Source organism: Annulohypoxylon truncatum (genome assembly GCF_022578515.1).
Source record: "Annulohypoxylon truncatum strain CBS 140777 unplaced genomic scaffold F4807scaffold_22, whole genome shotgun sequence".
In the NCBI taxonomy this organism is placed as follows: Eukaryota; Fungi; Ascomycota; class Sordariomycetes; order Xylariales; family Hypoxylaceae; genus Annulohypoxylon; species Annulohypoxylon truncatum.
The window spans coordinates 162,751-174,939 of NW_025953808.1; the positions used below are offsets into that span (position 1 = coordinate 162,751).

The 12,189-nt window shown below is 48.0% G+C and overlaps 6 protein-coding genes across 6 annotated transcripts; 2 read left to right on the forward strand and 4 right to left on the reverse strand.

Moving 5' to 3' along the window:
- Window positions 1–40: 40 nt before the first annotated feature.
- Window positions 41–1,988, reverse strand: F4807DRAFT_148820 (uncharacterized protein). Its single transcript, XM_047993187.1, has one exon. The coding sequence runs from the start codon at window positions 1,846–1,848 to the stop codon at window positions 220–222; it is 1,629 nt and encodes a 542-aa protein (XP_047852873.1). The 5' UTR covers window positions 1,849–1,988; the 3' UTR covers window positions 41–219.
- A 38-nt stretch (window positions 1,989–2,026) lies between these two features.
- F4807DRAFT_430970 (amino acid transporter) lies at window positions 2,027–4,270 on the forward strand. The gene is made up of 4 exons (XM_047998458.1): window positions 2,027–2,580; window positions 2,651–3,162; window positions 3,217–3,378; window positions 3,432–4,270. The coding sequence occupies exons 1-4, from the start codon at window positions 2,247–2,249 to the stop codon at window positions 4,020–4,022; spliced, it is 1,599 nt and encodes a 532-aa protein (XP_047852874.1). The 5' UTR covers window positions 2,027–2,246; the 3' UTR covers window positions 4,023–4,270.
- F4807DRAFT_148849 (uncharacterized protein) lies at window positions 4,270–5,856 on the reverse strand. Its single transcript, XM_047993188.1, has 2 exons — window positions 4,947–5,856; window positions 4,270–4,854 (listed from the first exon to the last, which is right to left on the reverse strand). The coding sequence occupies exons 1-2, from the start codon at window positions 5,728–5,730 to the stop codon at window positions 4,517–4,519; spliced, it is 1,122 nt and encodes a 373-aa protein (XP_047852875.1). The 5' UTR covers window positions 5,731–5,856; the 3' UTR covers window positions 4,270–4,516.
- Window positions 5,857–6,638: 782 nt separating this feature from the next.
- Window positions 6,639–8,082, forward strand: F4807DRAFT_148957 (uncharacterized protein). Its single transcript, XM_047993189.1, has 2 exons — window positions 6,639–7,061; window positions 7,121–8,082. Exons 1-2 carry the CDS (start codon window positions 6,708–6,710, stop codon window positions 7,814–7,816), a joined length of 1,050 nt encoding a protein of 349 aa, XP_047852876.1. The 5' UTR covers window positions 6,639–6,707; the 3' UTR covers window positions 7,817–8,082.
- Window position 8,083: 1 nt separating this feature from the next.
- Window positions 8,084–10,032, reverse strand: F4807DRAFT_148977 (longevity assurance proteins LAG1/LAC1). Its single transcript, XM_047993190.1, has 2 exons — window positions 8,772–10,032; window positions 8,084–8,691 (listed from the first exon to the last, which is right to left on the reverse strand). The coding sequence occupies exons 1-2, from the start codon at window positions 9,576–9,578 to the stop codon at window positions 8,230–8,232; spliced, it is 1,269 nt and encodes a 422-aa protein (XP_047852877.1). The 5' UTR covers window positions 9,579–10,032; the 3' UTR covers window positions 8,084–8,229.
- A 455-nt stretch (window positions 10,033–10,487) lies between these two features.
- F4807DRAFT_461688 (longevity assurance proteins LAG1/LAC1) lies at window positions 10,488–12,039 on the reverse strand (the record flags this gene model as incomplete). The annotated part of the gene is made up of 4 exons (XM_048001713.1): window positions 10,488–11,093; window positions 11,142–11,429; window positions 11,482–11,795; window positions 11,955–12,039. The coding sequence occupies 4 exons, from the start codon at window positions 12,037–12,039 to the stop codon at window positions 10,488–10,490; spliced, it is 1,293 nt and encodes a 430-aa protein (XP_047852878.1).
- Window positions 12,040–12,189: the final 150 nt, after the last annotated feature.

A 12,189-nucleotide genomic window follows, 5' to 3' on the forward strand; every position in this document is an offset into this window, starting at 1 on the left:
AGAAAAGTGACTAATAGATGAATACGGACACTTACGGACATAAATATCAAAATTTATATTCAATCTAACGCTAAGGATATATTTGTTATCTGCATGTGCTAAATCATTTGGCGGGATAACAGCTGTTAAACTTATCGCTTATAGCATAGAGAGAGTAACCTATAATACCTCTAAATGATATGCGGACAAATGGAAAGACGATTCTAGATATAATACTATTCATGTGTCGGATTTTTGCCAGACCTCTCTTCCCCGATACCTCCAAAAGTTTCTCAGCCAAAGACTGGGCTGCTCATTCAACTTTCCTGCAGCTTCACTACTATATTCTTCGCCCATAACGATTTTCTCCAGCTTCGACTCCAGTTTGTTTATGATCGGTTGATATCCAGGAGCCATAATGTATGGATGGGTGGCAAGCCCGCTTGGGCAACTTAGTATGTGGACGAAGAAACGTTTCATGCCTTGCAGAGTCTTCAGAGAGCCAAGTACTTTGTTGTAGGTTAACATAGCTAAGGTATCGTCAACCCCTAAAATAGGCTGGAGCATGTACACAACGAGTGTTAATCTAGGTATATCTAAATGAGCTTTGAGGTGCTCCATAGCGAAGCATAAGTCGTGGGAAACTAGCTCATTATACGCGGTACCGGTTGTCGGGTAGAGAGCCGGTAATACGAAATCGAGCCTGCGCAGGTTGCGAAGGACATCTGGCCACATGTGTCTCGTGATGAATCTCGATGCATCTAATCGTGTCGCTGTGTTATCTAGCCGTAAGTATGATCTAAGTCCTCCAGAAGGAACGACGACGATGCGGTTGCGTGAGTAAAGAACCGGCAGCGCCTCTTGGTATAAGGCACGGCTTGTTAGAATTAGAGCCTTTGGGGGTGTCCAACATTGGCAACGAGATGAATACCCGCTCCGGCGTCGACAGCAAAGATACCCTGTCATCAAGGTAGGGCATGGCGCGCAAATTTGAACGAAAGAACCCGTGTCATGATGCGCAGCGCAATTGTCGGCTTTACACACTTCCGGAACGCAAGCGATTCGAAAACCTTCAGCTGAGGACCAATATACCTCTTTATGTGGTGTCACAAGGTCGGTATATTCGAGAATATGCCTTCGAATTTCTGTAGGAAGATCGAAGAAGCGGAAGGGGTGATTCCGTAGGTCAGGATCCAACCCTTTGGCACGGGCGCACGTCTCCCAAGCTATAGCGCAAAGCCGCTTATCCCCCGGCTGATGATAAAGTTGAAGCTCACAATCTTTCAGGACACCGGGAAAATCCTTCAGGGGCCACAGAACGGCGAAAGTTGTCTCGCCAAGACCTGTATCACAGAACAGTCGCAGACTCAGAGTTTGCGGTGTAGTATGTGATAGGATATGATTTGCGGTGGCTTGCCAGGAAGCGAGAAGACCTGGAGGGAGAAACCTAGGTGATGATTGCTGTTGTTGCGGAGGCCACACAGGACGTTCGAAGCAGCTAGGCACTGGCGCTTCCAGGTGGAGATGAACGAATAAATCAGTCAATACTGAACATTGCTGGGGATTAAGGCTACGAAGGAATGCAAGCCCAAACTCAACATGTTCATCAATCACGACCAAAGTGTTCTGGGAACAGATGTGGGTCTTTACTTCGGCGTTGATAGCCCGACATGTTTGTAGAATATTATATGTGAAGCGTAATGATGCGCGTGATGGCTCCAAGGGTAAAAAGTGACAGAGAGGGGACCTCCTTGGATTTAACCTCAAAATTGCTCCCACTACAAGACCTGCAGCTTCATAAATGCGCACCCTGATCTCAGGCGGGAGATCAAGAAAACAGCGCGCATGCCGCTGCGCGTTCGGGGGCATATTTGGAGGTGAGAAGTTGAAATCCACAGACTTAAAGCGTTAGACTGGACGAACGTTTTGTCTTACATCTACCTATTTAAGCGAGTATGCATATATTGAAAGCTGTGTAATTGCATGGGTAAATATTCTCGTAATTCTTTTGAGACTAAGAGCGCCCATAATAAGTAATTTAAGGATTCTAGATTGTACTTGCGAAATACTACCACTTAGAGCCGGTAAATCGACGTCGATGCGGGTAAATACCTAAAAAAGGGGTGCTAATTGCCCCACTACAACCACTGGCGCTCACGCTCATGAATAGAATTGCGTGATTGATCGACTCCGCTTCAACTTCAACTTCCCATTCAACAAGGTCTTCCGGGAAGGCATCGATCAATTGATCTAGCTGGCCCTGCGAAATGACATCGACATCAGAGACAGAGGATGGGGCCTCGAGACCTCTTCTAGCTGATCAGCGAGAGTCGCGGGACACTGGCTTAGCCGATGATGCTGCCCCGCTATCAGCTCCGGACCGCGAAAGTGGCACGTTCACCAAGAATCTTGGTGCTCTCGAAGCTTTTGCCATCGTCATCAGTATCGTCATCGGGAGTGGTATATTCACTTCCCCCGGCTCGATAGACACCAATGTACCGTCTCCCGGTTCTGCGTTGGTGGTCTGGTTGATCGGTGGCGTGCTCGCGTGGACTGGTGCTTCTACCATGGCGGAATTAGGAACCGCCATTCCTGGAGAGGGTGAGTGAAACCCATCTGCCAACTCCATCCGTCAACGCGGATGATAAAACAATATCTGATCCCATCACAGGCGGAGTACAGCCTTACCTCCAGTACATTTTTGGAGACGTCTTCGGCTTCTTAGCCGCTTGGACATGGATTGTGGCCGTGATGCCGGCTACCCTTGCTATTCTGAGCATCGTATTCGTCGAGAGCATCTACTCTTCGCTGGGAGTGACCGACCAAGCCGGAAGGATAGAACACAAGTTATTTTCTATCCTCATCCTGGTTGTTATTAGCGTCGCCAATTCCATCAGCACTAAAGCCAGCACTCGTCTGAACAACTTTTTCGTAGTAACGAAATTCGTCACCATTGCGGCTGTTGTGATTGCAGGCATAGTGGTCGCTATCCTTCAGGCTACTGACCCCGAGAGGGACATTGGGGGAAGAGACTGGTTCACGAAGTCCTGGTTTGCTAATCGTGTAGTTACTAACCCGGATGGGAGCAAGACAGACTGGAATCAATTGGGCGAATGGGAGATTCTCGGCCACTACTCCGCAGCGCTGTACGGCGCACTATGGGCCTATTCAGGGTGGGACAAGGTAAGTCCATATTCCACTAGAAACTGCTTATTACACATTGCTTAAAACATCTAGGCAATTTATATCTCTGCTGAATTGCAATCACCAGCGCGTCAGCTACCGCTCTCTATCAATACCGCCGTTCCAACCATCATTCTTTGCTTCATCACCGCCAACGCTGCCTATTACATCCTACTTCCATGGGACGTCGTCTCTACCACAGATAGCGTGGCTGTTGTAAGTTATACCCTACATGTTTCATGGAGCTTGATCTAATGTCAGTTCGTTAGACCGCGATAACCCGTATTCTTGGCGGTGGGTTTGGTATCTTGGCTGCAATTCTCATATGCCTAGTCGTCGCTGGTTCTCTTCTTGGCAACTCATTTGTTGCTGGTCGTATGGCAGTTGCTGCCGCTAGGCTGGATTGGTTTCCCCATCTATTCGCCTCGGTCGGCCATATCGGGTTGAAACCTCGAACGGAGGATGAGCCCACATCCCCTCATGATGAGCAGACAGCTCCTACTACGGCCCGCTCAGATGCTCCCATAAACGCCATCATACTTTCGGCCGTCCTCTCCGCTCTGTATATCCTCTTGGGCAATTTCCGCGCGCTCCTGACTTTCAATGGCTTGGGCGAGTATTCATTCTTCTTCTTGACGGTATTAGGTGCGATTGTCCTAAGATTCAGGGAGCCCGAATTACGACGACCGTATAAGCCGTTTATCCTAGTTCCGATAGTATTCGCTGTAGTCAGCGGGTTCGTGGTGATCAGGGGAGCTTTCTTCGCGCCCGTGCTAGCGCTAGTGGTTATCGTCGTTTGGATAATAGGTCTGGGATTTTACTGGGTCAGGAAACGGTTAGCTGCACGGCAGGTCGAATGATGACTGAGAAATACAGCTGAAATTATGTGCCTGGATAATAAGCAATGAGATCAAGATGCACAAATTCTCGCTGTTTTCGAATACGTACCTAGGTAACTACGAAAACGCTTTGGACCTAGTCGCAGCTTATGGGCTATCTGACTCGACCCCGACCCCCTCCAAACTGAGTCGCCGGGTACCTATTTTATAAAGGGGCTAACAGTCTCTCAGTCTTACGTAGTAATTGGACGTCAACTACTCTCCAAGAACTCTTACTACTTGGGAATCTGTCTTATTTTTGTAGTCCAGCTTTTCCAAGAATATTTCCGGAGCACAGATAGCATTCTTCTTAAGGCTTACATGGTAAGATTAAACTTGAAGCAACAATTGACTAATCAATACCTAGGTACCTACCTCATCTATACAGACATATCCAAAATTCAAAGTCCAAAATATCCAACTCGTCCTGCTAAGCTACCTATACAATTTTAGGGAGGAAAATCTCACCGGATGAACTACCTCCGGTGCCCGTACCCCCCATAACCCCTGTTATAGTTGTCGTAATCATACCTCGACGTCGAAGAATTGGTGTATGAAGGCCCAGCTTGACTGGACCCATATGGATCTTGCGGTGGGAAATACCCGGCATATCTCTGGTCCCCTTGCGGCGGCCTACGATAAGACATAGTGGAGTTTGCACTACTAGATCCAACTTGGAGAGATGCGTCTGCTGGATTATTGCGACGTCTCGCTGCACGAGCGCGCACATCTGCCATCTCTGGGCTAATGCCGCGCAGTCCATTGCGATCAGTCTCTGGGACGCTACTAGAGGTGCGGACTGGGAATAGGAAATCTAGGTAGGTTACCACGCGTTAGTATCCGATATCTTAGGATGATGCTATGCAAGCAGGTTTTGCCTTGTCCTGAGAAGCAGAATGAACTTACTTCCATTCAAAAAACGATTAATATAGTCCATAGAAACCATACGAGCCGATACGTTGTTCCGACCGTCCTGGATCAGCCATGGGACACCGGCTTGCCTTGCTTCCAGGGGATCGTTGCGATCCTGATAAAACTCGACTACGCCACCGAGGAGAATAGATTCCCAATAGCGTCCAGATTCGCCTGACACCGTGTTACCGAATGGCGTCAAGGTAACTCCCGGTGGTGTAGGTGGACTGTGACTTCCAGTTAGATAGCCAACAAGAAGATGGACCATCTCATGAGCAACTGAAATCACCATTTGAAACTTGAATCGTGAATAATTGAGTCGGGCAACGTTGGGCTCCAGTCGCCGAGCGTGTATCATGTTGTTAATGATCATTATCTGGAATTCGAAAAATCCAGCTTCTTTAGGGTCCCATCGGTTCATGTCGGTGCCCCAGGTTTTCTTCTGCGCCGCCGCTTCCCCGTCCGTCCGATTTAACCTTACGCCGGGAAAGTTGGCCCTCATCCTCCGGAGGAACACGTCAATCCAATGAGGCATCTCCTCGATCGGGTGGTTATATATATGGGGAACAGGTGGCTTTCCTTTTCCTGGGTGGTTTCGTTGTCTAACGACTTCGGTTGCAACTTGGACAAGTCTCCTCCTTCCTTCTGGGCTCTCGTGGACTGCCAATGCTAGGTGTGAAATAGCCTCTACTATCTGGAACCTTTCCGAGTTTTCGGGAACAGGTACATCATCTCCATTCTCATAGGTGTAAACTTCGAGGCCGTTGACTCTGGTCATTGTATAAAAGATAAATTTAAAGATAAATTTCGAGATGTTGTATCTAATATCTAGATAGATTTGGTTGGAAATATGAAATTTCAGGGCTGCGTCAACGAGTATAATGGGAAAAGGGGCAATGATCTTGTGGTGATTAGAACTGATAGACATAAACCTCGAGGAGGCAGCGAATACCAGATCTTATATGCAAACCTATACATGCTCATATTGTCGTCTAGGACTTTTGGCCTCGCCATGATATCTGTTTCAAACGAAACCAACAGTATGGAAATGGAAAATGAGCTCGCGCTTAGAAGATACTATTCTTAGAGTCTATAGGAGTATAATAACCTATTTCCAAGCGATCAGATGCTTGTTATCCTACGAAGAAGGCGTGTTGGTTACTCCTAGTCACTCATCGAATACCATCGTCTAGGTCATGGCCATGTCTAGCCTGCTCGTGAAACAACAAACAGCTCTGATCATTCCATTCATAGGCGGCTTCGTGCCAAGAAAACTGCCAAAAGAATAGAGGGGGGGGCGATAACTCGGGCCAGCATAGCCTTGATCATATTCAACATATCAGACAATATTGTGGCATAACACTAGTCTATTCAACATCGGGCCGCTTACATAGGGCATGTCGCACATCACCGAAGTCTCGGCCCGTACTATCATATAGTCGAGTTACTCAATACGCGCGCGGGTGAACGTTTTTTGCATAGTTCATGGGGCATGCGACTAACACTGACCCGACACTCTGGTACGCGATGTGATTGGCGCTCCTCGCTGGTACTAGTGTAACTTACCATGTTGGCTGTTGGGGAAGGATTCAATGACGAAGGACAAATGCAACAGGGGAAGAGGGAGGGTATTAACTAATAGGGCCCGTGCGCTATTGAGTGCTTTATGTCCTGCCAAATCCCAAGGTTCTATTTCTTCCCAGAAATCTCATCCATCTAACATTTCATATATTCGATTATTTTCAACCCATCATAATGAATTCTTACGAAAAATCTGTCCAAGAACATGAGGCGGAGCTAAATGACCATAATGCTGATGGCGATGCCAAGATTAGGAAATTGTCCATCGAGACACTAGACAGTCAACATTCTGATTTATTCGTCCGCGCTCTGGATCGAGTAATATCGACTGATCTTGCTAAACTCACATATGCGCAAATCGTTGATGGTCTTCCCCTGATCGATACAGTTAATGATAATATGGCTGGCGGTCTATCGAACGGCCACCCGTTATACGACATGCATGAAAGTCTATGTGACGGCGTAATGGAACGAACGGAAGAGATACGCGCGACATTCGATCCTAAAGAGCTCAAATTTGATTCTCGGGTACGTTACCCCTATACCCCATACGATGAGCTTAACAGTTGACAGCTAATACTTGGTAGCTCATATATGCGTATCAATCAGCCTCACCGGGATCACAAGTGTTCAGAATGCGGCTGATCGAAATTATCGCCATCGCAGTTCACCAGATTGCAGCAATCCTATTCAAGCGTGACACCAGTCTCCATAAGAATGATGGTATCACAGAATGGGTGCCTCCAAAAGAAGACATAGTTTTTTGGCAGTTCTTACCAAATGGCCCTCTTCCTACTCTATTTCACCATCCATGCTATACGGACTACGACCAGTACCCGGACGGTGTTGCGGACATGGTCGGGTACTGGGCGGAATCTCGTATCATAGGCGGAGTCGTCTTATTCGACAGGGGAACGCCTGATCGGAAACCTGACACAGACGCAGTCTTCCTCCACCCGGATCGAGAGGAGGTCACATATCGAATTTACCGGCTGCTTGAGAGCCAGAAAAAGCAGCTGCTAGATTTTCTTTTATCTGACACGCCGGGACCAAGCCCATTCCCTATTCTAGCAAGTATGGAGAACACTCATCGAGTGGATCCCGAGGACGACATTGACGAAACTGGTGTTTATCGTGATATATGGGAACGAAAGCCGCTCCCGCCTGATTGCCCGGATGGTCGACTACACTGCGTATGGGATCCATTCAACTTCCCGAGTTGGGATGAATGGCAAGAGGCTAAATGGAGGTGTAGAGAGCGAAGGAGCCGCCCCTATTACTAAGACTAACCTCAATCCCCCATAGCATACATTATGGGTACGGGCGGATGTTCGATAATTGAAGAGAAACATATTAGTTATTTAAATAACAAGGAGCTACGGTCTTAACTAGGAATTTACATCATGCACCGACTTCTAGGTAGAGTTCAATACTTGAAGTGTCAAGAAAACCATGAAGCATCCTCAATTTAGTTATAGCGGGGTACGCACAATACATGACCAAAGTCTAGGACTAAGGGTCTTCTCGTATACACGAATGAGGCCATCGTAGCTTAATGGGCGAAAGTATCGTTACAATCAACTCTACATGGTAATTATTATTATTAGACATTATGTATGCGAGTAGCGTTGCTATTCCAGCTAGGTACCGAGGGTCAGGTGTACGCTCGGTATTATTGGTAAAATTAGTACCAAGTTTACGGGGTAGAGTGCTTCTGTGTGACATTCCTCCTTTTCACAGCCAATCCATGAGCCTCGTTATCCTTCAACAACGGTGTCCCACCCTCTTCACCCTCATGATTCGCCTTTGGCTCCATCGTAATCACATTAAATTCCGGCTCTTCGTCCTCAGACCTATCGTCTTTGGCAATACCCAGGAAGATGAAGCGGTAAGCGTTGCGCAGCAAGCAGTAAAGCCAGAACAGGTTGAGGAGCTGAAGCGCCGCCAATAGTGCGAACGTGATAACCTGGGAGGTCAAGCCCTTGTACTGTTGGGTCTCCCAGTTTATGCCGTAAGGACCGATGGTGCTAAACTCGGTGAGGATGGAATAGAGGATGCGCAGGTTTATGTAGTGGCGTAGGTAGGCCCACATAATTATACAAGAGATGAAAGACGGCCCTTGTAAGGGGCTTCCTATGTAGTTCAGTGATTTGGACATCTGAAGAGGCAGTAATTGTGTCAGTAAATGTCTCCACGCCTAACATCTGAATACCACGAGGGAGGGACAATCTGACTTACAGCGAGAAAGAAATCACTGATATCATGACTGATATAGACAGCGATACCCATATACGTGAAATGAAACCGATAGCTAAGGCCGATAAGAGCTATAGTCACGATGTGATGCGCCACAAGTTCCCGAAAGTCCTTACGCTTCTGCTCCATGCCCAACAACATGACCAGGGCCTGCTGCGTCCAGAAAGCAGCTTGGAACAAATAGTAGAATTTAACCGCCGCATCGTGCGTCTTGTGAGGAAAGAACTCGTACATGCCTCGCGTGTTGAAGTACCACACCGGCGTCTGCTTCATACAGTACATGCCAAAAGGCCCCATGAAAGCAATGTACACGACCACATACATCTGCTCCAGGAAACGCGACTGCTTGCCTCGCGATTTGATACCGTAAAGACGAGCGAGTGGGCGCAGGACCTCCTCCATGAGAAACTCGCGCGCAAAGGTCAAGCAGATGGTGTAGAAACACACGAAGGCGAAATCCCAGGGACCTTTGCCATATTGCGTCGGACCCACGTCATCCTCTAGCTTATATGAAAGGAAGATAAAACGGTGAATGATATTGGACTCGGTTGGATTTATCGCGTAGAAGAATAGGACAGCCAATATAAGACCAAACGGTAAGGCCCATGTGCGGCGTAGAAGAGACCGACTCCCCTTGCGCTTCGAAGGTTTTTTCCGGTCGGTTCGCTTAGATGCGTAGGCGATATCAAGACTTGGCTTCCTTCGTCGATGTGATGTACCATTTCGTGCGGGCACGTGCAACCGGTCATCCAGTATATTTAAGAGTGAAGGGTCGTCAGGTACCGCCATCGTACGAGAACCTGAGGGGGTGGCGATGAATGGGACTTTCGGTGCTTGGCTCGAGGTTGGACTATGCGATAGAGGAATAGTACGATATTCGTAGAACCATTTTGAGATAGGTTCACGAGCTATAGGATATTTATGAGTGCTCCAATCGTTGAAAACCCATTAGCAACCTTTAACCTCTTCGGGTAATCGCATATCTTCGCGTGAAGGTGAGCCCGGGTCGGAGTCCGCGGACGGCGTCCTTGGCTTCCATCCTTTCCGATTGGCCTCCTCCAGTCAATTAACCCCTAGGTATTCATAGCTCAAGAGACGAGGATTTCTGAATTAATCTGTCGCGCCGCATCGTTTATCTATATTTTAGGTCTCTAATATTTCGAATTTATCTGAAGACATAGGCGGTGGTGCTTTATATGGACTCCTTCGTGTCATGGCTCCAATACTACCTAAAGGGATTAACGATTCGCCGCCAAGATCTCCAAGAGACCCTAGAAAGATGCTAGAAATGAAAGACCCAGACCTAGCATAACAATTGGTACCAAATGCTAGGTGTACTGGGTCGTGCTTGAATCTCACACCGGATTGAAAGTTGAGCAAGTTCAGGCTACGTAGAGCGATATTGACTACTCGAGATTCTCGTGTCACAACTGTAGGTAAGCTTTTTGATTAGACCTTAGAAAAATCTTAGGAGAGGACGGTTGCTTTTCAATTTACCTAGGTACCTCACAGGCTTACTAACCAGAGTACCCTAATGCAACCATGCCCACCCCATTCGCCGTACGGGCCTCCATGTACAAATGTGATATCCATGAATAAAATCGAGCCTCACCAAACATTACGGCCTCGGTACAGGCGAATTGACCCATAAGCCATAGATTCCGGCAGCCAGGGAACGATGCCACTTAGATGCGTGGCTCAGTCGATCTGCTTCTCGCATCCGACCCGATTTAACAACTCCTTCCGATCACTGTGTCCGGGCAAACTAAGGCCACTGGAATGCGAGACTTCCTTAACCCCAGCACGGCGCTTCCACACTTCGAAGTTGATAGACTCGACGCCGACTTCCTCTTCAAGAGCTTGTGGTCCGTCGTCCTCGACCTCTTCCTCCTCCTCTTCCTCGCCTTCGTCGTCGCTCCTTACATCCTCGGCGCCGTCTCCCCTGAGAACGCGAACGATGACTTGAATGATGAATGCAAACCACACCATCATCACGACCTGTAATAAGAGGAGGAATGATAGGAAGCCAAGTCTGATGTTATCATTCATACAGACGATGCCCTCGGTATCGCGAAAGGGTTCCAGTAAATGCGACCAGTCGTTAGGAACTGGGAAGGGACCTTCGAGATTACCCGTGGTGCCCCGGTAGCAGCCCGTCGGCATCACCTTAGGCATATCGGAGTACACGCTCCAGCAGGTCCTAAGGTACACCACATGACGTGTCAAGAGCCATGTGACGGCAAACACGCCAAAGATGACGTCGCAAACAGTAGTGTAACCAAGGCTTTTAAGGCATTTGGCAAGCTATTGAGATATTAGCGGATGGTCGCTCCCGTAGTTTGAGCGCCTTACGGGGAAGATTAACTCGATCACGTCCATCAGAACTAAGATCAAGTTAGCAACGCGAGAGTGATGATAGGCGTATGCTGAAGCGATCAGGGCGACGGTAGCAAAATGATGGACTATCATCTGCCAGTAATCCTTCCTGCGAGCTTCAATGTTCACGACGAGAAGCTGCTGCATCCAGTAAGACCACTGGGCAAGTATGTACCCCTTGACGAGCCCCTGGAGCTCCCTCTGGGGCCAATTCGTCCACAATTCTGTCATGTCGAGGAAATATGACGAATTGCAGTAGATGTACTAAAAAAAGTAAGTCACATACGACAAGGGCTATGGTGAAGGTGTAAAATACCATGCCCAAGGTCCAGAATACGGAGTTGTACATCAACATCCATCCCTGCTCGGCGAATCGAGTGGCGTCCTTCTTTTTGGTGACCCCCCAGTGCTTGGCCAGAGGGGCGAGGACGTGCTGCATCAGTGCTGCGCGGGTTGCGGTAAAGAGCAGGACGCAGAAGGTGAGAAAGTAGACATCTCCAGGGCCGGAAGCGTATTTCCCGGTGGCGGGGTTATAGTGGGATAGAGTAAAAAATTGAGACGTGAACGGTCTTACCCTAGGCACAAACATATGCGTGAGGAAGAGAGATGTGATTAGTGTGAAGGATACGGCTGTGCGGCAAGCCGTGTTGTTAGCGACGGCTCGATGTCTCGTGGAAGAGTTCTCGTGGAAGATGGATGTCTTTTTTTGCCTTATGCCTAACGCCTAGGCCTTGAAGAGACGAGCACCCGGGCAGCGACGACGACAACATTGGACGACGGATGACGTACCAGTCTGATTATTGAACAGCCAACTCGAGAAGCTGTTGGGTTGGCCATTGCCTTTCTTTGCTACATTCGTAGCGACGGTCTTCATGATGATGACCTGCTGGTATGGACCTATGGACCTGTATGTTTAACAGCACATTTGCCTGCAAAATATGTCGTTATATTGGCGGTCAGAAAAACGTGGGGAAGAAGGTTAAAATTGATAAGGGGTTTTTCTAATTAAACCCGGCACTAGATT